This window comes from Calidris pugnax, unplaced genomic scaffold (assembly GCF_001431845.1).
Source record: "Calidris pugnax isolate Ruff unplaced genomic scaffold, ASM143184v1 scaffold11, whole genome shotgun sequence".
NCBI classification, from domain to species: domain Eukaryota; kingdom Metazoa; phylum Chordata; class Aves; order Charadriiformes; family Scolopacidae; genus Calidris; species Calidris pugnax.
This window is the reverse complement of record NW_015090803.1, coordinates 11,355,971-11,383,356: the sequence shown is the minus strand read 5'-3', so window position 1 is coordinate 11,383,356 and position 27,386 is coordinate 11,355,971. Positions and strand designations below refer to the sequence as shown.

Here is a 27,386-nt window from a genome sequence, read left to right as displayed (position 1 = left end):
TTTAGTGCAAGACACTTGAATATTTATCTGAACATAACAAACAAACAGAGGAAGATCAAAGACTCCATACACTTCTCCATAAGGCAGATGGTCATTTTTTAAATATAAGATCTTAAATACGCTGTTTATTTCTTAAGAGGTAGAAAATATCAAAATACTAAGAAAAAATTTCTAGCTTAAAACAATCAGTTTGCTTACTTTTTAAAAAGTCTTCCTGTTGCAATTTTTAGGTTAATAAAAACAAATGAAGCTATGGAAGCACAGGATTTCGTGCTCTGTATATATTTTACTTACTGGAAAAAGAGAGAGCTTCTCCATCTAGTCAGTGCTCAAGCATTATGTACAAAGGATCTCCTCCAAAATCTGAAGATTCCCAGTGGAAAATTTTGGCGATTCCTGAATTTCTAGCACTGCATTTAGCCGGATACAGTTTACGTATAAGGCAGTAGAACCACTGCTGTAAGCTCAGAACCACCTCTTCCATAATGCTAAGAAGAAAGCTAATAGAAACAAAAGCTTATTTAAATCTTTTCTACAGGCAGCAAAGGATCACTCGCAGATTCCAGCACCAGCTGACGATCTGGTTGAGCAATTTATACCAGCCCAAAGACAGCTGAACTACTCACTGAACTGTGGAAGCCTACTCAGAGTTGGAGTTACTAAGGCTTGCACCCTGACTTCCCAGCACAGCTACGAGACGCTGATGCTACTGTCTCCAATGCAATTCAATAAGGCATAAGTTAGCTCAGAATTGACATAATTACACATTGGAAAAGTAGTGTAAAAGCTCCTCTTTTCCCTCTCGCTCTTAACATTCAGTACTATTTTATTAAATATTTTATAAAAAGAAGTTAGGGCATTTATACATTCAAACAATCACTGCAATAGTCAAAATAAAGAAAACAAATGGATTATCAGGTTCTAAATTAAGCACAGTTCTGGAGATATGCACACTTACACACATACACACGCCCCACACATATATTATATGTGTGTGTGTATATATATATAGATGTATATATATAGATATATTTTATATATACTTCTTTTAAATCAGATCTGAGAATACAGCACAGAATATCTTCACTGGGCTCCTCTTTCACCAGAGGACAGGATTGTCCAGTTTGGAAAAACCAGGTTCTTTTCTAAGGTCCATGTAGGTTCCATTGCTCACCCAGGAGTCATCGCTGGATTTCCTATCAAAGGAAACAAATGCCTTAAATGTAAAGCTTACATTTTCCAGATATATGCTGTGTAATGCAATGTAGCACTATGCACTGACACCCAATCCAGCCCATGAACCAGGTGTGGTGCAACTCAGTAGAGCCTTCAAACAAGGCAGTATAGCCTGGGGAGGGGAACTGGGGGGTTTGCACTGAGAGAACCTATAGCTCTCAGTCAAGAGGCAAAACTCATTGCACTGGATCCTCTACATCTGCTTTTAGTCTAGTGTACAACGTTTCTGGCACAACCACAAATCATTCTTTTAAGTAAATCAAGGCTTGTGATTTGTTGAAGACAGAAATCACTACTGAAAAGCCAAACGCATAATTCATATCTCCTCTAACACTGGGTAACACTTTTGCTATACAGTAATTCTGCTTCTTTTTATTCTGTTATTTAAATCTACACCACAAATCTCAATTTTCAAATCCTCACTGAAAGGATGCAAATCCTCATCCGCGTTCACATTCCTCATTGTGAACGTACAGTTAGAAAGTATTGGACTTTGTCTCTATCCTGCTGGAAGCAGCATTTCCTTCTCTTTGGAAGGTGTGAATTTACTCACTAGCTCCTTGTACAAGTAGTGCTCTGAGGCATTTCCTGTTTGCACCTATTTTAAACATTTCTATGCTGGACAGAAGTATAATATCTATCTATCCAGAGAAAAAAATAGGATGCCAGATCTGTTAGCTGTGATACATAGGCCCATAAAACCTTTCACCTTGGCTCCGACTCTTTTATTGCAGGAGAACAAAGAAGCTGGAGGGGAAAAGGCCATGTCCTCACTGGCATTCCTTTTTGTCTTTCGATGGCTGAAGCCTCCCATTAATTGATTTACAACAGGAAGAAATAAAGCGCCCTCTGAATCATAATTCTCTCCCTATCATATAGGAGAAATACGTCCAAAAATAGCCCTGGAAACCAAAGTCCCCAAATCTGCACACTTCTGCACAAGGCAATCCCACTGAATTCAGCAGCCGTCCAGCAGAGGTAATTAAGCTAAATCAGCTACTTCACCTTGCTTGAAAGAATCAAAGACGCTACACTCACTCAGGCAAATTCAAATGTAGACTAAATTATCAACCATCATCAAGGCAAAAAAACTAGAAAGAATTTCAGGGATGCCCTAGTGAAAAAGCAATATATAAGCCTGAGTTTTAACTAAGTCTGGAGTGTTCTACATTGCCAAAGTACAAAAATCAAGAACATAGAAGAAATCTGGAAAAAACTGGAGCCTGCTCTATGGCAGTTTAGAACTAGAATTATAATATGAATTTCAGTAAATTATAGTGTATGCTAATTATTATACAGTACCTGAAAAATCTAGGCTGATGCTCTAGATTGTTTTCTTCCAGCACCTTCCGTCGTTCTCTCTGTAGCTGCTCGATCCTCTGCTTCTGCATTTCAGCTCCTTCAATATTCCCTTCTTCTAGAAACCTGTGGCACCAGCAGTGACAAGAGACACAATTGGTGGCTCCTGTCCCCCATCTTTGCCAGGTCCCGCAGAGCTCCAGCATCTAATCTTTACAGCAGGCAGCTCAGAGTGTTTGAAAGGTGACCGGCTGCATCTGCAGACAACTGCACTATCAAAAAGTACTTAAGGAATAAGTATCTCTCATAACAAGCTCAGAGTCATTATTAGATTATATTCTTTCTCCTTGGAAGCTGGCAACAGTAGAAATTCCACCGCAGAAAGATGTTTCAAGTGTCTCAGTTTTTGGCTACTCAAACACAGTACGCTCAACATCCAGTACCTGAAGTACTGAAGTTTTAACATCTTTGGAAAGGCAGTTATCTAGAAGCATGCAAGAGCCAATTTTAGGAAATGCTGGTCCATAACGACAAGACCATCACTTGATAAGTGATTAAAATGCCTGTCTCAGATGCACATTAATGTAGAAATAGAAACACACTGCAGGTACCTACACAAAATTGTCTGAGCTTCAGGTAAAGCGAGCGCACAGAAGATTAAGAACTATCCAAGGAAGACATTTAAGTGTTAAAATTTCTTACCTTTGGTCTGGCCTAAAACGTGTATCAGTGGATGGGAGTAATGACCTAGTCTGCATATCCAGTTCATTTAACTCCAGTGCAAATTGAGTAAATCCATACCACTGTTCATAATCTTTAGGCATCGGATCTACAGAAGAAGAGCACATTCAGAATTACAATTAAATGCTATTATCTTTACAAGGAAAATTCCAAGCTCCCCTCAGTCATTTTTCATCTTTTAACCATGGTCTCAATTCTGGGGGAATACAAGGTTTTTAATAATGTGACAAAAGAGAACATCCCCCTTGATAATTGCACTGCACAAAACAGATTTCTGTTCTCTCAGCTGAATCAGAGCACAACTGTGACAAGGTCGTGGTATCATCATAGCACTTTTTCAAACTATAGCAGACAAAATTCCACGAGTTTGGGAGAAGTTCAGACATGGCTGTCATTACAGAACTGAGCTTTGTGGGCTATCCTCCAATGTTTGATACATGAAACACACAACGCTCCTCTACACAAAAAAGTGGGGAGGGTTTGTTCCTTTTTTTTTCCCCTCCATTTAGAGTCCTCAGTACCCACTTCATGCCCAAATATGAAAATGAGGGAGAATGGGGAAAATGCAGGAAGCCATGGGATTAAGTTCTCCATACTATTTAAGTTAAATGATACGTTCTTCTGGTCTGAATTGTAAATGCTTGACAAAAATCTAATATTCCACGTAGAAATAACAAGAAGTTGGGGCCTAATAAAGATATGCAAATAGTAAGCTTATTCTCAAGCAGATCTTAAGTTCTGTACGTTAGCCATTGTCATCACTAACTTGCTCTCCATATGCAGTTTGAAGATGAAGTTGTCCCACAGTACAAACTGTCATGCCACTTCCCAAAGAGTCGATGCACAACTTTCCCAGCTTTATCCATGACACTGCCTTCAATCTCGTGTGCATTTGGATTCCAATACTTTGCCTAGGATTAAAAGAAACAAAGGGGCAAAAAGGTGCACAAGAGATCAAGTGTGAGTGATTTTGCCATGTCAGCAGCACCCTGCTGCAAATTGGTTTTCTGCATTACAATATCATATGCAAACAACTGCTTTTAGTATTATTAATTGGCTAATTAGAATACTAACATCAAGAAATGTATTTCTTTTGTTTGCCTTTTTTCAGGGCAGTACTATGTGAAGCACAGCTGATGAATTTTGCCCAATGAAAAGTAAGACTGACTCTCAACTTAGTTATCTACATCCTTTCCAAATTTGCAGAAGAGAAAGAGAAGGAACTGACACAGTAACCTCCATTTTAGACAATTCACAGTATCAAAGGTGTAAGATATACAGGCTCTCAATCTTTAAAATTTGAACTCTTAGACAATTCACAGTATCAAAGGTGTAAGACATAGGCTCTCAATCTTTAAAATTTGAACTTTAAACGTCCATTGCAATCATATCTTGATGCCTTGTACTGAAGCAAAAGCTGTGAGTAACAGCACAACCTCTCACTTAAGCTCCTCCAAGGACCTGCAAAGGGCTAGAAAAGAGCACTGGGTGAAGCATCCCATGTCAGTACTGGTTCTACACTTGCTGAATGAATGCCATCACAGCAGATGCCAACACGTTAGCAGGAGGTACATAGTAAACCACTTTAACACCTACCTCTCTCATCAAACAGAGTAGGTTTTTCATTCACTCATAGTAAACCACTTTAACACCTACCTCTCTCAAACACAGAGTAGGTTTTTCATTCACTCGTGGCTGCCCCATCGCTGGAGGTGTTCAAGGCCAGGCTGGATGGGGCTTTGAGCAACCTGGTCTGGTGGGAGGTGTCTCTGCCCAGGGCAGGGGGCTTGGAACTAGATGATCTATCATTCTACCATTCTATGATTCTGTGATCATATTTCTTCCTTTCCTTCCCCTATATTTTCCTGCATGTCAAGTGAAATCATCTGAGAAAGCTGTTGCTTCTCTTTCTTGTCTGGCTCTACCTAGTGAGTGGCAGTTCCTTCAGAGTTAACATTTCTCAAAGGCCACAGGTAATTACAGCAGAACTAAAGGAAAATACAGCTTGTGAGCAGAAAATACAGCTTGTGAGTCTCTGCTTCTTGTCTGGCTCTACCTAGTGAGTGGCAGTTCCTTCAGAGTTAACATTTCTCAAAGGCCACAGGTAATTACAGCAGAACTAAAGGAAAATACAGCTTGTGAGCAGTTGTACTGAGCTTCAGCAGAGACTGCCCACCCACCGGTGTGTCTGTTAGAAAAGGCTTTGCCAACATTGCTGCGGTTACTGGTGTGGTTACCTTTATGAAAGTCAGTTTGCAGTGGCAAGTGTCATCGTTAAGATTTTTGATGATGATCTCTCCATAGTGTTCAATCCATCTTTGCCCACTTAAGATGTTATGGATACAAGATGTCACCTTGTTCCATGCAAAATGATCTTTAAAACTGTAAGAGAAATACATACAAGAAAAATGTCATGCCATGTTCAAACAAGCTGATAAACTTGTGAAAAAAAATTGCAGAGAATTTGATTAGAAAAAACCCACAAGACATATTTTTTTGTTTTCTGGAGTGCCTCATCTTGTCCCACACCTTCTCTGAAACAAACCCTGTGACAAAAATCCTGTCTGCCAGAAAACCCTTTTCACTCCTGCTATAAACTTTGGTCTTGAACTCAGTTTTCTCTCAATTTACTTGCCCCTATTTTCCAGTTTTAAGTCGCTAAAAGTACTCATTCTAATATTGTCTACTGGCCGAAATGCCCATTTCACAGCTTGTAACACACTGACGACTGAAAACAAAAGGACATGGGCCACCAGAGTCATCAGAAGGCTTACTGAGTGGAATAGCCTGGCTCAAGCTCTCAAGGCTGAGCCTGTGTGTGCTTCAGGCAAGAGCAAAACTTCTCACCAGGTAGTTCAAGATGCAGTTGCACACTAGAGACAGCAGACAGGGAGAGATGAAAAATACCAATAGGTAATACAACATTTTACCTTTTATAAGAACATATACTTCTCTAATAAAACAGCTTTATAAAACTTCAAGTAAAGGAAAATCTCATGAAGACGTACGTTCTACAATCTGTTCTGGATATTGAGAGCCAAGTCGCTGCTGGTAAGGTGAAGGGTAAACTTACAAAACACCAGTTTCCCCAGAGCAACTGCCTCGCACACATCCCATGAGGACATCAGAACCTTTCCTTCCCTCCCTTTAATCCCTTGCTTTCACCTGGTGCTTTGTAAAAGCGTGCACAAGGACAATTCTAACAGACTAGCAGATATGCAGCCAATTTACCCCACAGTAACTCGCTTTCCTGCCCCCACCTGCAGGTCACACGCTCTATTACACAGGCTAAAAATACTGTATTTGCTCCAGAAACCCCCTTAATACTAATGCTTTATTTTTCCTATAGCCTCAGTACCTTTTTTATACCCAATTCTACAGCAGATATTCAGGGATACAAACCAGCACATGGAGATGATACATGAATCAGATTATTTTCCACTTCATCAGCCCAACCTGGGCCCTAGGCCCTTAGTTACCTTGCCTTGGAACACTCACTCACATCCTAAAGACTCTTCAATCCACAGCTCAGATTAGCCACTATGAACACAACACCTTTTATACATTACCTTTTGGACACTATCTTACTATATTGCAACTTTACCCTCTTAATAGAAAAAGGCATGCTTAGGTGCTTAGTCTGACAAGTGTTAGGTTCTTGGGTTATTTTTCTTTCTTCAGATGGCAGAGTAATTAATTTTGTAGACTTTCTTTGGAAAACAGATTTAATTGGAAGACTACTCAACCTGTAGACCTCTGGTTCTGCAAACAGGACAGATTATAAAAAGGCCAAATTTCAAAGGATTTTGATTGTTGATCTATAGTGGGCACTCTGACAAGCCAGCAGAGGAACACTGCAGATTTTAACTGAAAAAGGATAAAAATTAAACTATACTTAACTCTTAACTACAGTGGTTGCTTACTTCCTTGATAAGAAACATCAGATATGGGACTGGTTCTATTTATCACTTACAATAATTATTTATGCAGTGATCATAGCTGTGAGCCTCACCCACAGAGCAAGAGCATGTGGTGTCAGGGCTTGTACAAATACAGGTACAAAAGACAGCACCACCACCCGCTCCCCAAAACCTACACTCAAGCTAAAGAATTTATAGCCTCCTCTACCATGCAGTTTTCCCCTGTGAGTTTAAGTATGAAAATACCAACTTTGTTTTTTTTCAAGACACACAGGAGTGATTTTTATTTCATCTTTTCTTTATAACCCTTGGAAGAGTTAGTGCTTCTGTTTCACACTTCATTTTTTGGGTTGGGTTTTTCTCATTCCGCTCCACCCCCACCTCCCGCCTCTTTCTTTTTAAACTAAATTATAATCACCAATTCTTCCAAAGGTCTAATACGGCACAGCACAGCTTGATCTCATCTGGATAAATGTGGCTCCAGCGTGTGCAAGCATGTCTGTGCCTGTGTGTGAACAGCATCGCACGACTGCAGCACTTACGCTGGAAGAGTTACATGTGTTGTACCAACTGGAACAATTTCCATGGACTTCCCCCAGAATTTGTTTTTCCATCTTACATCTGAAACAGTAAGAGGAAAAAAAAAAAAAAAGACAGGTTTAGTCATAAGCATGAGTGAATCATTCTATTTTTGGGTTCTACTTTATTTTCAAGAAATGCAAAATATCAAAGTGCAACATAACAATGTTCAAGAAATGATGGGGTTCTTCAAATGTGGTTTTGTTTGTTTGTTTTTTCATTACATGAAAAAAAAAAAAAAAGACAGGTTTAGTCATAAGCATGAGTGAATCATTCTATTTTTGGGTTCTACTTTATTTTCAAGAAATGCAAAATACCAAAGTGCACCATAACAGTGTTCAAAGAATGATGGGGTTCTTCAAATGTGGTTTTGTTTGTTTGTTTTTTCATTACATTATTGGCTATCTAAATAGTAAAGTAACAGATTTAAAAGTTCTCTCAAAAACTTCTTCAAAAGAGGGGAATTTGAATAAGCTATAGACAGCATATATTAATCTGCAATTCAGTCGCTAGTAAATGAATGCAGACATTTCCAAAAACAAGAGCATAATTTCAAATACAAAAATATAGCAACTAAGAACATCCACAGCGAAGAAGCAAAATAATGTTTCAAAAGGCAGAAAATTGCAGAAAGATTTAGTCCAACTTCCTCTGCAAGTTTAACTGGCCTTTCAAAATCTTGTCTGAATCACAGAAAGATGCGTCCAAGTCTCACGTCATTTCTCAAAAAAGAGATGAGAAATCTCAATGCAAATTTAGCCAAATTTATTGAGCAAAAACACCTGGAAGAGAAAGAAACATGGACAGAGAAGCATGGCAGAAGTGCTATAGGTTTAAATTAGGTTAGATAATCAGGCAGTAACTTCCACAGTAACTTCAGAGTTCAAGGGAATAGTATCCTTGGCATATTAGACACTAGGAACTCAATTCCCTGCCCAATCTGAGAAAGAGGGGGAAAAATCACCTCTAGTCTCAAAAATATGCTAGTACTACCACAAGGAAACCAACACACTGTTTCCTATGCAACCATGAGGGGAAGCTGATATACCAGCTGAGAGAGATGTTCACACCATAGTTAGGAGACTACATCTCTCCTGAGTATCTATGTTCAAGTGACAGGACTGAGCCACACCAAGCTGCCTACCATTGCAAAGGCTGGAATGGGACCTAGGGCCAAATTCCTCATGAAAAAAGTAACCCCTTCCTTACCCACTTGAGAAAAGGACCTTTGGTTTCTTTTATTTTTGAAGTTCGATGCTGGGCCAGCATCCTTAAAAACAGCAACTCTGTTGTGATTTCAATACTGCACAATAAGATGTCCAAAACCACCTTGACTGTTACGGCGTTGAGCCGAATTCTGTACTAGCCTTCTCTCTTCTGCAGTGGGATGGAAACAAAGGGCAAAGGCACATCCTGCTGACTTGAACAGTCTAAATGTAATTATCAGACTGTGTTATGTTCGGGTTTCTTATAAATGGCACAGCTGTCCCACGGAGATCAATACATGTGAGTAACTTGATCATGCAAAAATTTTAGGGCAACTAAGAAAAGGGAAGTTTTCTTTTCAAAGCTACTCTCAGACTAATTCAGGCACAGATGCTGCAATAGCTGGAACTTTCTATTCTGCATTTCCATTGTTTGTGTCTCCACGCTCCTTTGCAAAAGCAGAGTCAGCTTCCCAAGTCAGGGAAAATGAGTTCCAAAATAACTGCCCCTGTCAGAACCCAGTCTTCTGGCTCACTAAAGATGATCAAGAGATTTCTTGATGTTGAAACGGATGAACTAAGGTCAACGTCTGGTGGGATGACAGCACTACTCTGGCAATGTTGCTGAGGACTGTCTCCTTTTCCGCTGAGGAGATAATACGGTAAAAGTGAACACATCTTTGCACACAGAAATAATTTACCTCATTGACAAGCTACCTTTATGATTAACTTGATGTTAATCTTTCCACGTAAGTGAATACAGCCCCACAACAAAAGGTCACAACATTTTAAAACTATCTTTACATGGAAAAAACCCCATTGTCTGGATCTCCCATAAGCTCAGGTGGCCACATTTAAAAACCAACCCAAACCCCAAGCCCCTGCAGTAACCTGATAGAGACTCCTGCGCTAATCAAGACCAAATCTTACAGCCCTTCTCATTGATCAAGTCATGTTTACAGAAGAGCTTTGTTCTCTAAATGGAAGTGTTAAAATATTTGGTTTGTCAAGATCTGTAAAACAAATCAGTCGCATCAGATTTGAAGACAGACTGCTATCTAGTCTTACTTATACAGTATTCAGTTAGTGAATAAATTTTTTATCATCTTTGCTTTTTGGCTAAGAACAAAAGGACTCTTGTGCCTGTATTTGTTTACAAAGCAAAGAATTATATTGAATAATGAAACTCAGACTAAAGACACAGTTCCAGTTTCTGTGCAATATGGCTCCATCGGTAATAACAACTACAATCAATCATAACGGAATTCAAGGTTATAATGTGGCTACACTGCGAACTGACAAACCTCTGCACGAAGGATTTTAATGGAGTTAAAAGGCACAGTTATGTTCTGTGTACACTCCAAAAATATCTAACCACACAGGTACTGTGACTGGCTGACAGCTGCACCAGCATTGCACAGCAAACAAAGCTCCAAAACAGGTTTTTTGGAAACACGTTCGTCGTCAAATTGCAGAAAATCTTACACACTGTAATAACGCCAGCAGAGAAAGACATGGTAAATATATTTATCCTTGCTGGTATGCTCATTTTTGGAATTTTTTCTCTGGACAGGTTTAGAAGATCTGCCAATACTCAGGGTTTAACTCATAGTTTTTCAAGCTGTGCTCTAGCTTCTTCATTTTACAAATAGCTTGAGGGACAACTCTTCTTTACTAAAGAACCCCTCCAAAAAAACCTACTTGATTTTAAAGGAATGCATTTGTACATGAAAAGAATAATCAATTAATGTTGTAAAACATCCCCACAAACTTGACCTTTTATAATGGCAGAACATCCAAGTAAGAAACATGCATAGCATTTATTAACGACATTCTAATACAACTTAAGCAGGGAATTTCACCTTTTCTCAATTTCTGGATATTTCATGTTCAGACATACACTGAAAATATTATGAACACTGTAAAAGTAAATGATAGACTGAAGAGTTACCTTGCCAAAAAGCAAAATTCACTGATTCAGCATGGCATGCAGAAATAGGTGGATGGTGACTGACCTAATAGCAAGACATGAAAAGAGGAAAAAAAAAAAAAAAAAGACATATTAACACTCGAACAGCCATTTTGGTTTTTTGGGTTTTGTTTTTTTTTTTGCCAGGCTGGATGGGGCTTTGAGCAACCTGGTCTGGTGGGAGGTGTCCCTGCCCATGGCAGGGGGGTTGGAATTTGATGATCTTTAAGGTCCCTTCCAACTCTAACCATTCTACAGTTCTATGATTCATTCCTATATGACATTTAGAAATTGAACATTTACTTTCCTTTCGCAGTTGTGTCCTGAAGGGGGAGTCAGTGGGATTAATAACGTGCTGAGACCTACCAAGCCTTGAAAGAAAAGGCAAGCACTTATTTTAAAAGGCCTGTGAATTTTGTTCATCGAGTGAAAATCTAACTGTATATTTTGTACCTTGTCTCTAATGTGATAATTACATTTATCCTTAAGGCTCCCTTGATGTATTAACAGAGGCTGCACTTTAAGCACACAGACAAAAGTAAAAAAAAAGAACAACAAAGGGAAAAATTCTTCTGTACAGTAAATACCCCAAACCCCTGACTATGAGGGAGGAGACAGCAATCAGCATCTCTGTGGGGGCCACGGGTGGAGATATCAAGCCATGAAATTCCATCAAGCAACCCCTACTACTGCAGTAGTGACACCTTAGGTGTTTGTAGTGCAAAACCCTCACCACACACACTGCATTTTATCAGCTTCGGGTAATTGCACATACAGGAAATAAAGCAGCCACCAAAATAGCAAAGCAAGGACTGTGAGTAATTAAAGAAATACACAATGCAGACTACTAAAAGGGAATAGCAAATAATACCCTTCTGGGTGAACACGAGTAACAACTGACCAGGACCAACTCTTCGATGCGTAATGCCTAGTCTTCTTTCAACAGAGAACTTTCTTTTCAAATCAAATGGCTATTTCTCACTATGAATTTAATTTCTTAACCACCCACAGGGCTCAGATGCAATTTTACTTCCTTCTTTGTTACTCATTTTGCAAATATGTTATTGAGCATTTTTCTGCAGACATCCAGTTATTTACTGAAGATCCTTTACTTGGTTTAAAAAAAAAATATATATAAAAATTACTAATTACTCTAAAATATGCCCTAATCTACCAAAAGCAACACACTCTCTCTCACATACCCCACTGAGATTAACCCCAGATGTCACTATAATTCATGGGTTAAACTTAGCTCTCACTTAAACTGTTATAATTCCAGAGTAAGGTCATGGAGTTAAGTGGAGTTATTCTAAACTCACTCTAGTAATAGAACAGAATCTCTCTTATTTTATAGATTTTGCCCATGTATTTAATTACATGCTATCTGCATTAACAAGTTATTTACTGTATGCATCTAAATGCTTGCACAAACAAGCAATAAGCAACAGCTTCTGATGCAAAGAGAAACATTTAATGCTTGCAAACTGCATGAAATTTCCTTCTTCCTCTCCTGCCCTCTCCTCCTAATATCCCTCCATCCCATACTATTTCAGTAACTTTACCACTCTATAAACTCATGTCACATATCGCATGTATTAGAACAATAATTAATAGCCCAAGCCCCTGCATGTATTAGATTTCTTCTTTAGAAAAAGTAGCCTTTGGATTGATAAATCCAATATTCATGGGAGAATCTCTTCCTTTAATTCAATCTAACATTAAGCTTAGTACCAACCTTTATTCCCCACTGCATTGCTCCTGACACATCTCAGAACTGAAGTAACACAATCAAGAACCAGACCCATTACTTGAACTTTAAATTTGATTCTTGCTTTTTTTTTTTGCCCCTTATTTTTACTCTTGCTGTGACATTTCCCAAGTCTAAGGAAAGAAAACATAGCACTCCCTTCTGTCAGTTCTCAAATACAATGTAAAAAATGTATCTTCAAAGGTGGTCAAAACCACTTTTTGTTTCCTAAAGGAAGTCCTTTCGAAGGCTTTTTCAGATCAAATTTCTAGGTTGTACACCCTTGCTCGCTGCACTTTTTGTATTTTTTTTTTTATGTCTAGACAGAGTGAGACAGCTTTTCCTCATTCTTACTCTGTGAGGCACCAGATTACTTAAGTTTTATCTCTTTTTAACACAGGTCTCTAGCTTAGCAATTTTGGTAACTTGGTTGGTTTAAATTTAATATTTGTCACCCATACTTAAAAATTATTCTCCTATCGGGGAATTATTTTCATAAACACTCAGACCTTGGTGTGTTGTATACATCCTTCATCTCCTAAGCCGTGGTACCAGAGTTGAAAGGCTTAGCCCACAAAGTATTTGGACAGGAAGGAGAAACATTCACAGTACCATGGTAAATACCAGCGGTTGATTGACTTACGCAAGGGAAATATTTGTGACAAAAGAAGACATTAAACAGCTGAAGGAACAGTATTTTTAACGATCACACACAAAAGAAAATGACAAGAATGTGAATGCTTGTTGGAGCCGTGCTCAGATTTCAGCATGGGGAATGGCACTTTACTTAACCAAGTTATCTAGCTGCTGCGGCAGGCAGCCTGCCAGCCCTCGCTCCCCGAGTGTCAGCTGCCGGTTGTCATGTTCCATCCCAGAGACAGCAGACCTCCCTCATAAAGCAATTTCCTTCATTTATAATTCTGCATCGTCTCCTGAGTTTTGCCGGGCTCAGGTCACGTAAAGTAATTTTGTATTTCTCTCAATTCCAGAGGATTCCAGCCATGCCTTTAGAATGAAGCAGTGTATCAAGGACCAAATCTAAGGGTTGCGGCCTACGGTACCTGTTCCGCAAAGAACTGGAAACCCTTATCTTCACGAATACATTCATAGGTTTCTCCAAGCACAGGATTAAATGGCTTACTTCCAGCTCGGTAGTAACTGGATGCATATGCAGAGACTGCAAAGGCAGCTATATACACCTGGGAACAACAGATGTGGAATTTTGATTAATTAATTTATCAGAGCCATGCACAATTTTCACTACACATTTTTATTTGACAGAAGGAAAAAAAATCCCAAGATTCTTTTTCCTGACATCAGATTCTGTATTTTTCCCAATCATTTGCAGACTACAAACATGAATGCCTCCTGCAAGTTAAGCACTAGCTCACACATTAGAGAATTACTCAATCTTCAGAGAGTCGTTCCATGGTTCATGGATGGAGTTATTAGGGTCAAACACTACAAATTTCATCAACTGAAAACAGCGTTTGTGAAAACTGTCTGAAATAGCTCAGCATTCTGCCACACAGCTCAAAGTAGTAACCTTAAAAATCACAGTTAGATTTTGTGTTATATCTGGCCTATATAGTTATGGTCTGTGATTTTCTAAACTTGGCATAGGAATGATTGGATGAGTTTTCACCAAATTTGGTATTTCTAATGCGCTTTGAATTGATTATGATTGAGACACAGGTAACTCTTCAAAAATTTTTGCAGTCAGCTCAAGCATAATTCCTCCTAAACCCGAGGAATCAGAATTTGGGGTTGTTCAATCCCATTCAGGTCTCTTCTGTACCATTCTTCTCCCTTTTCATTCCCTTTCCCTCATCTTGTAAAAGTGTAGATGCTCTCCTGTCACAATTTCAGAAACTGAATCTGCTTCAGAATGGCTCTTCTATGAACTATTACAATTACTATGCAACAGCCAGCATTAATCTTGCCTCAGAAATTTCTCAAAGGCAAAGAGTACTCCGTTCTGAGGTAATTTCCAGATGCTTGGGTGTGGGAAGGAGGGGAAAAGGTTCTTCTCACTCCCGTATGAGCAACTACTGCTCATTTCCTTTTCCTTTTAACACATGTTCTCAAGAAAACAAAACAAAAAAAAGCTATGCAGCTAAAACCCCCCTTAATAGCCACATTCTCTGTCCTGAGAACAGACATTAAATTGTAACCCTTGCAAAGTGGAGCAAGAGCCTTTTCAAACAGTATTTGTAACACGACTACTTACATTCATTAATAACCTAATTTTAAGATAAATACATTGGGTTGCAAATGCTTAATTCAATTTAAAGGACAATCTATAGCTTCCATATAAGAGAATTTAGAGAGCTTTTAATCCCTTATTTATGGGCTTAGACATTAAGTAGCTCTTGTGCACCTAGAAGCAGAACACCTGAAAGGCACTTTTCTCCTGTTCTTTTGCCAAATGCTGAGTTCAGGGTTCTGCACCAGCAGAAGATGACACCATTACTGTACTCAACATACCTTCACATTTCCTGGTGTTGAGATCATGAATTTTGGATCAACCCCAAAACTTCACAAAACCAGTTAATAAAACAAATGGAGCTCATGTAGTTTATCTAAAGATATCACAGTAGTGTAGGGCTGGAAGATCCAGCACCTTCTATGGTGCAAACCTGTTACCAGATTAGACACCCTTAAAAAAAAGATCTTTTGTAGTTTTCATGCTCAAAAGGGAAGTTTACTAGTTCAATGCCCCCCTTCCCTTTTTGCTGTAAATTTTTAATCTTACAGAGTAAGAGCTGCAAAACAGAACTAAGCTACATCTTTCTTTAACCTTGCAGGACAGTGAGGTACTTGGGGAGACAGAATTCCTGACAAAGCAACATAAATTATGCAGAACAGTCAAAAATAGGGGTTATGTAAAGATATAAAGACACATGTTTGTAGAGTCTGCCTTTCTCAGCTGGGAGAAAAACTAAAATGGAGCAGAACATCTTCAGCTCTTTGGCAGATTGTTTTTCTATTTACTCTATTCTAATGATATTGAATGTTACCAAGTACTTGGAATAACATATTTACCATCCGTTCAAATGGGTCAGGCGTATGTGCTGCTTTATCTAGTAGCTCACTGTACTCCAGCTCCTCGCAGAGACGCTGAAGGGTGTTAAGTGGCTCATTTAATTCAACAGGCATGGCCACTTTGGAGAGATCCTTTCCTATGTTATTTCTCAGGATATTCCAGAGGCTGATGTTACTCGTATTAGGACATGGAGCTGGTAAACATGTTCTCCGTTTAGAATTGCATCCGATTCCACTTTCAGAAATACAGTCTGAAAAGAAAGGAAGTGGCAGAACAAGTCAACTCACTGTTTACTTCGTTTCATCCCCTTTGCAAACATGCATTAAAATGCAACCACCTTTTTTTTTCTGCCAAAACTTCCTTCCACCTTCACAATTCATTCAAGTATTTCACTTTTGGTTTAAAGACAGCCTGTTATAAAAATGATGAAATTAAGAACAAGATTTTAATTTCTATATGTTAACAGAGGTAAATGTCAGGAAAAAAAAGTTGCAGAAAAAATTATAACCTTCACCTTAAAGGCTCAAAGAAAGGCTCAGGCTTCCCACTGATTTTGAATGAGTGAATATTACAACTATTTTATTTGTAACAGAGATGGATTCCTATCTGTTTAAGGGACATAAAACCTCCCTCCTTGACAGAGCTTCAATTAAGTTGACACTTCTCAGAAGGCAAGGTGGAACTTACAGATCCAAGCTTAATAACAACTCCTACCTATTTTTTTCCTACTTTTTTTGAATACTCCTACCAGGGAAATTTGCTTCACCAGATTCACATGCGGGCTTTTCCACAGTGCTCCCCATAATGCTTAGCATTTTAAAATAATTAGTGATGTTAGCTTTTAGATACAGCCATACGTGGGTGGAGAAATGGCCTGCTTTAAAGGTTGAAAAGCTGAAGCAATTGTGGAGCTATGGGTTTCCTGGAGATTTAAAAAAAAGAACTCATGTCAAGAGTCTTTGACATGAATATCCAAGGCCTGTGTTGCTATGTCAAAGCAATTGGAACAGGATAAATAGTTGTAAGTGCACCATGAAATGATGTGTGGCAGGATCAAAATAGAGTTACAAGCTTCTGCAACACGCACTACTCTGAAGTAACTACATTGCTAAGCTGTACATCAATCTCATCTCAGAGAGGAACAGGGCTGCCACTACAAGAACATATTTTATCTTTGCATGTCCTTGGAAGCACTAGGAAGCTCCTGCCCTAGAATCGTATCTCCATTTGGAGACATTTAGGTATAGCCCCAGCCTGTCAACCCCTGTCTGCATCTGGGTTTCCTCATGCAGCTTTGTCTTAGAGGAATTAAAACATCACTGGGCAGCATGTGTTCTTATGCTGCACGTGCCCAAAGAATCACTGCCCTTAAATGCACTATTTCAACCAGAATTTCCTCTGCTGGTCCACTAACGTACGCATGATATCAGCAGTGCTTCCAACAGTGACGAAGAACAGATAACCCCAAGGGCTAACTCTCCATCACCGCTATGTAAGCCAGCCCGTGCTTCAGATGGAGGATTTCAAGTGCAATCAGCAGCCTCAAAGTTTTGAGGAAGAAGTTTCCATCTTTCCTGCCACTGACAAGCTAGAAGGCTTATTATCTCATATGACCAGGTTGCTGTAACAAGGACAGGTGAACTATTTGCACTCTACTGCCTATCTCTTTCTTTTTGCTTAAAACTAGCATAGGCACTCTGAACCAAAAAATCTACCAGAAACAATTATACTGTTAAGAGTTAAGAGGTTGGCTCCTGTCCCTCCCTCTTGAAATAGTTTATTTAATATCAGAAGAGGCCAAAAAGAAGGATGTTCCTGTAGATACCTCAGGAATGAGAGGATATCTGGAGAGGAAGGGGGCAACTTCTCCTTGTTCAAAAGAGCTCTCTGAAACGGGATTTGGCTATATCCTTTGACAGCTTCCAATTAAAAGCAGAATACTAATTGACTGGACTACATATTCTGGACCGGTCCATTAACAGGGGTAAAATGGTGACAAAACTAAGTAGAGAAAAAACGAAGATATTCTGACACCAGATTTTCTAGATAGTGAAGTTTGCCCACCCCCCATGAAAAGAAAAACCGGTGCAGTTCTGGTTTGCAAGAGGTGTTACAAATGGCCAGCAACAATACTGAAGGAGATTAAGATGTCTGGGCTCCAGCTAGACTCAATGACTTACAAGGCCAGACTGGACCATTATTATCATCTGGTCTGACCTTCTACATTACAGTGGTCAGAGGATTTTATCATAATCCCACAATTTATGGTTCAGCTAAAGCCCAGTAGGAAAAAGACACCCAGTTTGCTATTAACAGTAGTGGCAGGCTGCCCAAAGTACAGAAATAGCAGGTACCAGAGAAGCATGTGGAGGTGCTGCTAACTCGGAAGAGCTTCAGTGTTACAAAAAGATAAACAGCCAGTTTTCTAAGGTCCAGATCACAAGATAAATCAATATGTATTATTTCCTATCTTTCAAAAAAACAATTTTCATTTTTAAACAGTTAAAGAATACAACAGATCTCCAGGCATATCAAACTACACGAGTTCATACAGATCCACTGGTCCTTGGAGATAAGGAAACAGTTGCTAGTAAAAAACCACTGTTCAGCATTTTTGAAGATAAAAATATATTGATAGAGCGGGAAGAACATTGTGGTTAGCTGAAAAGAACTGAAGGCACAAAGCCAATTAGTTTGTTATGACCAGTTCTTCTCCCTCTTTTTCTATCTCTAATTAGCAAGACAATTAAATAAGCATATGTACTAACAAGACTATCATGATTAAAATATGCAAAAAAGAAATCCTTATGGTCATACACCAGGCCTGCCAGTGTGTAATTATTCTCGTGTTTAAACACTGAGTTTTGCTAAAAACAACAGAACTCTGAATGTGGTTGTTAAACTGCAGACTTAAAAAACAAAGTGACAAGAAAAAAGAAAGCAGCTAGGTCTTGCTACTTTGAAAAATCCTTGGCTATGAAAGGAACTCAAAAGGAGTGGGAGTTGCACAAAAGAAGCCAAGAAAATAGGTATTTCTCTGCTGATGCAGAGCCACCATCCTGCTTACTCAACAGTGCCCAGGCCCTATTAATCAGATTAGCCAGAATGCGCTGTTCTAAACAAATCTGAGGCTCTAAGAGAAAAAAAAAAGCAGGCTGTTCACATCTCAAAACCTGTAATAGCAAATTATTTCTAATAAGATAATTAAAAAATAATCCCAAACAAAAAGAAATAAAGAAAATTCTCAAAACATTGTATAATACAACACTGAGCTTACCTAACGTTTGTCTTTCATTCTCCATGTCATTGCTTAAGTTATCTTCTGAGGCATTATCACTGACATCACTTACATACGAGTCATCATCCGATACCTGAGTGTGGGGTGGAGAAATAAGCAAGATACATCACTCTGTAAAATAACCCCATATGCACATAAAAACTGTTACTTTCCACTCCAATTCTTGTTTTAATAGATTTGAACTGTTTAAGCTGTGTTTCAGTATTACAGGAAAGTACTAAGTAGTCCTAAGAAGACATAATTGAGTTTGGAAAATGGAGTTTGAAAATTCAACTATTCTTTTAGTGGAACTTCATCTTCTTGACCCCGCAGCTAAGGCAGCCTTCCTCATATCAAAAGCCAAGGTTTTTATGGAGTCTGAGAGAGGTGACAAAATGAGCTATTAAGTTTCAATATGCAGGATATCAGCCCCAATGTACCTACAGGTACCACAAGGATAGATATGAATACATATTTTCATGATACAATTTCTTAAGCACCTGTATAATGACTCAAGGCAGACAGTACAATACATGCAGCATCTGCATACCAGCTACCTAATTGCTATTTGTCTCAATGTGTGTATACAACTTCTCCAGAGTAATTGTTACATTTTACTGTGAAGAGACAATGACAACTAATAAATACACACAGCACATTAATTTCTTAATGTTTTGACAATTTTTATTTTCTGGCAGTCATCTGATGTGCCAGATGACTCAGAAAGACTGCATGTCAAGAAGCAGCTAAGAAACCACATCAGAGTGATGTCAATCTGAAGGCTCAGACCTCATTTTCGGAAGAGCTAGCAGACAGCAGGACTTCCTGTGCATCAAAAAATTCCGTGAGAGAGTCAGCTATAGACAGTCTGCTTTCATTGGAGACCTGGTGGACCAGACCTCTGCTTTCTTCTCTTGAATTTTCCTGTTTTAAAGAAATAAGAAGTGTTGAGAGGAGAAGTACCACAGATCGCATTCCTGCATGCAATTCCAGAGTCACATAACCTGAAGGGCTCTAAAACACAGGGAGAAGATTGCACATGCTCCCCCCTCCAATTTGGTGAAAGGTAGCATGTGTTTCAAAGAGGGATTTAAAACCAAATTAAAACAGACAAAAGAGAAGAAGAAAAAAAGAAGGAAAAAAAGCAATGCATATTCAGTAAATCGGTTATGGTGCTACATGTACATTTTCCTCCAAAAAAAAAAGTTAAGTCAAAATGCTTTGATATTTGATTGACTTAGCCAGATATACACAAGTGTATCATCAAAATGCCCCCAAAGAGCAAAACTCCAATCTCTTTACATTACATCCTAGATTCACATTCCCTTCTGATCTTAGCAAACTAATTAGTCTTCTCCTCCCAAGTCTTGTTTAATGCAAAGCCTGTGGTGCAGTGGCATACAAAATTCAGGGGGCCAAGTTGCCTTCTGTAGAATAGCAATGCTTTCCTGGCTCTCTTTCCTCACTAGGTAATTTTCTATGCTGTGCTTTGGAAACCTTTCCATCACACCTTATCCACACCTGAGTCAGCTCCGTGTAAACCAAAACCCAACATATTATCAAAGCCACGTAGGCAACATCGCTTCTGCTGCTGCAGGCACATTCAACGGCCATGGAGATCTTGGTTAACTCCTCCCATGCAAGCCCTACAGATCAGTGGTGTAAGCAGAGTTCCAGAAGGTGGCTTAGCAAAGGTGGGGTGACCAGGGAGACTTGGTTCATTCTGTAGATGCAGTAAAAAAAGCAGGAGAACATTGTGCACTGTTGTTTTCCCTTGTAACTCCACCAACGCTAAGGAAAGGGCTGGCTGGCCCAAAGCAGTGCATTAGCTGCTCTCAAGCTTTTCTCCAGGAGATGCTTTATTAACTTGTAACCATGACCACCCTATCATCATTTTGCAGGAATTGTAGTGTTTTACTTTCAGAACAACATAAGGAATAATCTGACAAGCCTATAATCAAACTGATAAATCTTCTTTCAAAGCTTTTCTGCCGGTAGATTTTATTATAGTATGAAATGCTATTCAGTATGTGCAGATAATGATGACATGGTAACAAACCAAACTGTTATCAAACAATAGACTTTTAAAAAAAGTAGTGCTGGTACAGCAGTGAGAAAAGACTCAACCTCAACATTGTCTCTTCTAGGGCCAGGCAGCTACACTAGCCTACAAGTTAAAAAAAAACTTGTACACGGGAAAGCTTTGCTACAGGGATTGTTTCCAATACTGCTTTGAATCTGAGAAGGAAAGTGCACAGGACTTGCTCATAAAAGAACAGCAGGGTTTTACATTTATCACATGAGAGTTTCAGGTTGTCTTCCTTCATGGTCCCACTCCGGCATGATAAACTACAACAGTCCTCAGACAAATCTAAAACAAAACTTCACCCGTCTAAGTCGTTTCATCCTTAAGCTCCATCCCAAACTATGCTGGAGGGAATTTTTGAATGAAATCTCTAAAGGACCTTTTGAACTGTTTTGCGTGTGTGTGTGTGTGTGGTGCACAGAAAAAGTTTCAGGAGGTAATCCATTGACATTGCAAGGACCTCCACTAAATATAAAAATAAAGAACTGAAATTAAAAATCAATGCGTTAATGCTTGTCTGGATAGTAGTTTAAGTGCTGTTCAAATTCTCATGGGATTAAAAGCAAAAGGCATTAGAATGATAAACTGATCAACTTTGAAGAAAAAAAACCCAACAAAAGGAACTGCTCAATATGACCAAAACACAGCTCTACGAAAACAGAACTAAACCAGAAACGAACAGACGGAATGACTAAACTGTCATTAAAAATAAAAGGAAATAATAAGTTATATAAAACCCATCCGCTCAAGTTCTAATGAAAGATTTACACTACAAGCACAGGAGAAGTTTCTGCATGAGTTCACATTTAGAAAAATCCATCAGAATTAACACGGTTCTTGCTTCCCTCACTAGCACCATTAACACCTAGATCCTACAACCTATGAATGCACCATATTCACAAGCATTCTGCAGCAAGCCAAAAAAACTGCCTGAACACCGTCTCAAACTGGCTAAGTGGATATGTAGAAGACACCCTGGCTTCACACAAAGAAAACGGAATGGCTGAAAGGGCTCTTGTGGATCTCATTTCTTTGATCCTTTCATGGAAATGCCTGATAGTTGTTCTAAACCTTAGAGGAGCCACACTGGTAGCCAGCGTTCTGGGCTAACAATATTTATAGACAGGCAACAGAAAGAACTACAGAACTTGAAAGTTAACAAGGGAATAAGGGGGAGAGGAACAGTAGCACGAGGGGAACATGGCAGCAGCTCTGTTCATGCTGAACGGGAAGCAGGCAGGAGGAGAGGGAGACCACCAGGAACCAGTAGCAAAACAGCAATGGAAGTGTGCTCAGGGAAACTGCTCACAAGGAAAGACTTTGAAATCAAATATTACACAATACATCGTCAGAAATGACTCATAACCACAAAAGCGGACTTATTTTGCTAACACAATACACCATAGGGAAGACACGAAGAACAGGATGAGATGAAGCTGTACAGCACTGTCTAGATGTAGGGGCTTGAGGAACAGACATCACTGAAAGAGGAAATCCATACCCACCTTCACCAAATCTGGACTTGATTTTGCATTAGATGCTGAATCAAGGATCATAGATTCGGCATGTATTCTGCGTAACCGGTCTTTAAGATCTGTGTTTTGTGCTATTGCCTGGAATATTTAACAAAAATATCGGGGATATAAAGTTCTCTCGACTAACTTGAATGTGGCTTTATTGTGTAAAAGGGGTGAATAGAATTAAAAGTGCAATATAAAACACCACCATCACATTACTTTTTACTGGTTCAGCAAATCATTTGCTATAAATGCTTCAAACCTTGTTCATTATTTCTCAAAACTATTCTTTTTAGACTGAAGGAGAATCACATAAATTGAGGGGAAAAAAGCCAAAGATGGCAGGTATATTTCAAGTTACCAGGTTTTGCAGGCTGATTTAAAAACTTATAAATCAATTTTGTGCATCTTCTTTCTTTTCAAGCTCCCCTATCTCCAACCTAACATCTCTCAACATTCGATTTTCCCTTCAGCTATAAACTGACAGTTCCCTTTGCCTTCTACTGACAGAGAAGTAAGACTTAAATTCAGACAGGTACAGGCACAATTTGTGCTTACAATGGCAATGATAAGAATAAAAAGCCTCTACTGCAAACTCATGTTTGTTACATGTTATTTACTCGTGCATCTGATGGACATGTGTCAGTTAGAGCAGACTTGCAGGAAGAGAATGTAACCCTGCCTGCAATGAAAATACCTCTGAAAAAAAAAAATTGGGTTACTAATTTTGGAACAATACTGAATCCTTGCTGCCCATTTTAGTGATCTGAATCAATACTAGGATATGGAGAACCCTGCTGTTTACACATCTGCTCCTTATCCTGACACTAATTTTTGCTGAAAATAGTCTTGAGGGAAGGAAAGACAGTAAGCTCAAAGTCATGATGGAGAGGAGAAAGTAATTTCTCGCTTTATATACGTGTGGTCTGAATTTGCCATAGAGCCATATAGCATTTCTGTGTCAAATGTTCAAGTGGACAGCATTCTGTTATACCCACAATATCAAGTAAGTGCAAAAAAGAAATTACATAGTTTTCCTAAAATAGTATCCTCCAATTTTCACTGTTTGCTACGAAGTGTTTTCTTATTGTCTTCTTCCTCCCCCCAAAATAAAAATATTGTACTTTTCCCTATTCTGTATTTGCTTTTCTTACACTGTGTGTAGGTCAAGGATACAATCTTAATGAGGGAGAAGCAGGGGCAGAGATGCTAATTTTGTGGTGTTTTATCCACTTTAAATCTGTTCACTTTTTTTCCCGCTGCCAGGCTGCTGAGAGCAAAACAGACTGAATTCTAATCACTTTCAGCCTGTGAGTCTGATTTTTCGTTCCTCACGTACAGAAAACAAACTGAAATGAACAACAATAAACACTAAATCAAAGTTATCAACACAGGACTCTGCAAGGAAGTCTTAGAAATATGACAAGTTTATCATATCTGTGCTTCCATATGTCATCAAAGGAAGCTTATTCCTTTCTCCTACAGGATCTCTGCTGTACAGGGTGAGAAAATTTCTGTTGGCATCATGGCTTTACAGATCTACAGTCTAAGAATAGCTCTCACTGGTGTTAACCTCTGTTGAAACTGCCAAGGTTCACAGATGACTTCCTAATGGGCTACAAAAGGCTTATTATCAGATAAGACCTAAAAGGATGACTTTCAGAAGCTATTTAGAGGATCACGATGGACAACAGAATTTCATTGCTTAGAAAAAATATTTAATGCTAAGCTGAGTGTTCACTGAGTTCAGAAGTTTTAAAACAGATTTTATGATATGAAATGGTAGGCAAATAACACTGGAAAAACAAATGTCAGCTATTCAAATATCACACGTAGAACATCTGAAAACCAAAAAAAAAAAAAAAAAAAAAAAAGAAAGAAAAGGGGAAATTTTTTATAAATGAAGATGTTTATACATTTAAAACAAAGAAAAGATCAGATATTAAACTCAAACCTGACACCTAGCACTGAAGTATTTAAATGCCGTCAGGAAAAAAAAAAATATTATGCCATAAAAGCAACCACTTTATTACTGATTTTTTAACTAAAAAAAAAAAAAAAAAAAAAAAAAAGAAATGCAAGCAAGTGAGTATAGTTATTATGCAACAGGTTTCGGCTTTCTCTAAATGCTATGAAGACATCAGGGCCTGTAAAGGTCTAGGCAAAAAGGCATGTTATATACTTAAAAACCTATAACCATATGCAGCTTTTGTACAGCAAAGGGAAGTTTTCACGCTGAAATAATTTTAAGATTATCTGTATCACATTTATCAATGCTAGAGAGTCTTCCCTGCCTGTGATTGGGAATTTGTAACAAACACTGAAATTTTAACACCATAGCAATGATGGCCTAATTGCTCTGAAATCAGATCACTGTTTGGTTGATACAATCAAGCGTTTTACTTGAATTTGCTTTGCAGTGGCTTGGTGCAGCATGGTGAAGCTGTAGTGCAGCAGAAGGGAGAGCTGAGTGCTTTCAGCTACTCTCACCTTTCTTTTATGCCAAGTCATACTTGAGTGCTGTTTAAGTGAAATACTTGAGTGCTGTTTAAAGAAAAGGAGAAGAAAACCCGCAACCTACCAGAATGGAGTGATTAAACAGTGCACATTTCAAGAGAAAGCAGACTTAACATCACAGAGCAGCCCTCTGATTCTTAACATCAAACGATACAGATCACACTATATACCTAAACCAATCTATCAAACTTCAGTGATTTCACAATACCTTTAACATTTAGGAAAGCCTCTTTGAAAAATCCCAAAATAATAACTTATTATAATTCAATACTGCAAATTCTAGCACAGAACAGGCACTAAAGAAACAGAAATTAACTACTATTAAACTTAAAAGTAGTATCTGATGACAATAAAGCTTGCTGAACTTCAGCATGTCACTTACGGTTGTTAAGGCATTCTTCAAGCCAACTATCTGTGCAGAGGGAGACGAGGATGCATCGTGCTCCAGCATCTGCTTCAGCTTTTCTCTCTCTGTAGATATGGTGCTGAAAGCCGACCTCAAGGTGAAGTAAACTGGAACCATTCCATAAAAAGGGACAGTTAAAAACAGCTACAAACTGTATACTTATCAATTATGTAAAACTTCAATGAAACATCATTTACGGTGACAGAAACAAGAATTTAGGTTGAGAAATCCAGGGTGGGTTACTAAAAACAAGTAGTATTAATCAAGGTTATAGGGCAGATTTTTTAGTAGGAGAAATGTTTATGGTGAATGCTACCGTGTTGACTATATTAGCCACAGTCAAAATTACTCTGATTATTTGTGACAGATGGCAACAAAGCTAACTAACCACATCTGCTCTTCACTTGCTTTTGTTCCCCAATTAGCTTGAATCTTCAGATGGTCATGACTCTATTCCACATTCCTTTAAGAATTCCAGTGGGGGAGAAGAAAAGAGGGAAGAAAAAAAAAATGAAATAGAAAAAAAAATATCAAAAAAACAGCTACAGGGTTAGTAGTTTCCCCACAAGCAAGTCAACCGTGCTGTTGAGTTTTGTTATCTCTTTCTGGGATAAAGAAATTTCAGCTTGTTAGATGATTTAGTGACTCAAAGGGTCAGATCCTGAATGTTGTGCATGTTACGCTGCTACTTCTACTCCTTCCTGAGCCAGTATCACCAGCCTGAAACATTTAAATTGGACAACAGACCATGCAATTTAAAAATCAGTACATTTTAAAAGGGGAAATGCACTTTGCTTATTTTTTTTTTCCTTTTAAGACATTTAATCTTTTCTTTAACCACAAGGAATAAAAAGAATATTTCTTTATGTAGAATTTCAACATTCATCTAACTGGAGAATTAGAGGATTTCTGAGGGCCTAATAAAGCCTTGTAATACAGTCATGAGAACTGCCAATGCAAAAATGTATCCATTTCCAGGGAAATGGAGATAGAAAATCTGAGCATGGATGCAGGGAAAGGACAAAGAACAAGAAACCTCTCTCTTTTAATCATCCACTCTGAGTTAACCTGAATCATCATCAGTTCATCAAGTATCTTGTTGTAATGTAATTTACTCTTCTAAGAAAATATTCTTAAGGTATTTTTCAACACCGCAAACCATTACCAAAGCTAATTCTCATACTTTAACCTATTTGAAGAAATCTTCAATAGTATCACAGGGAGTGACGAGGAAGATGTATCCACTATGATCTATTTTGTTTGCCTTTCATATGTGCATGACATGGCCAGAATCTTCGGTGACCTTAAATGTCATTTAGTAAGTTGTACTCTAACTTAAATTTCCAAGAATTATTAGATAATAAAGTGCTAATGTTATATTTTATTTAATTTTTATCAAAAGCTAGAGCAATAGTTTTCTTCACTACACTTTTTTGGAAGGGGTATGGTATAAAGCAACTTTGGAAAAAAATTCTTTGTACTCTTAATAAAATTATACTGTATTAAATAGTACCAAGTCAATTGTCCCCTCAAATTCATCGGTCAATCTAACCAAAATTTCCAACACGGACATTTCAGGTGATATGGACTAGGTAATTTCTTTGCTCTGCTTAATAGCAACTTCTCTAGCTGCGCCCCACCCCCACTTCTCTTTTTTTGGAAGCATACATCAGTTTTGACTACAATTGACTTTATGAAGTTTACTACTTGAATACATTCCTTACATAACAGAATCAAGACACTTCAGCACCAGAGGGGAAAAAGAAGCAAAGAATGCTTATTGATAACATCAACCATTATCTTGTGCAAAAGGGGAGAAAGCCAATACTTCCAAAAGTTTT

The 27,386-nt window shown here is 38.4% G+C and overlaps 1 protein-coding gene across 4 annotated transcripts in view; it reads right to left on the bottom strand.

The window, feature by feature from the left end:
* Positions 1 to 27,386, bottom strand: part of OSBPL3 (oxysterol binding protein like 3) — an 83,552-nt gene continuing 56,166 nt past the window's right edge. For 3 of the 4 annotated variants that reach the window (XM_014937825.1, XM_014937824.1, XM_014937826.1), the window contains 13 exons: positions 25,522 to 25,652; positions 22,611 to 22,718; positions 19,809 to 19,943; positions 19,020 to 19,113; positions 15,742 to 15,992; positions 13,758 to 13,895; positions 10,932 to 10,995; positions 7,739 to 7,817; positions 5,514 to 5,658; positions 4,043 to 4,187; positions 3,238 to 3,364; positions 2,539 to 2,661; positions 1 to 1,196 (listed from right to left, as the gene is read on the bottom strand). In XM_014937825.1, coding sequence (XP_014793311.1) covers positions 1,100 to 1,196; positions 2,539 to 2,661; positions 3,238 to 3,364; positions 4,043 to 4,187; positions 5,514 to 5,658; positions 7,739 to 7,817; positions 10,932 to 10,995; positions 13,758 to 13,895; positions 15,742 to 15,992; positions 19,020 to 19,113; positions 19,809 to 19,943; positions 22,611 to 22,718; positions 25,522 to 25,652 — 1,637 coding nt within the window. In that variant the 3' untranslated portion in view covers positions 1 to 1,099. The remainder of the gene's footprint in view (positions 1,197 to 2,538; positions 2,662 to 3,237; positions 3,365 to 4,042; positions 4,188 to 5,513; positions 5,659 to 7,738; positions 7,818 to 10,931; positions 10,996 to 13,757; positions 13,896 to 15,741; positions 15,993 to 19,019; positions 19,114 to 19,808; positions 19,944 to 22,610; positions 22,719 to 25,521; positions 25,653 to 27,386) is intronic. The other variant, XM_014937827.1, reaches the window with a different exon arrangement.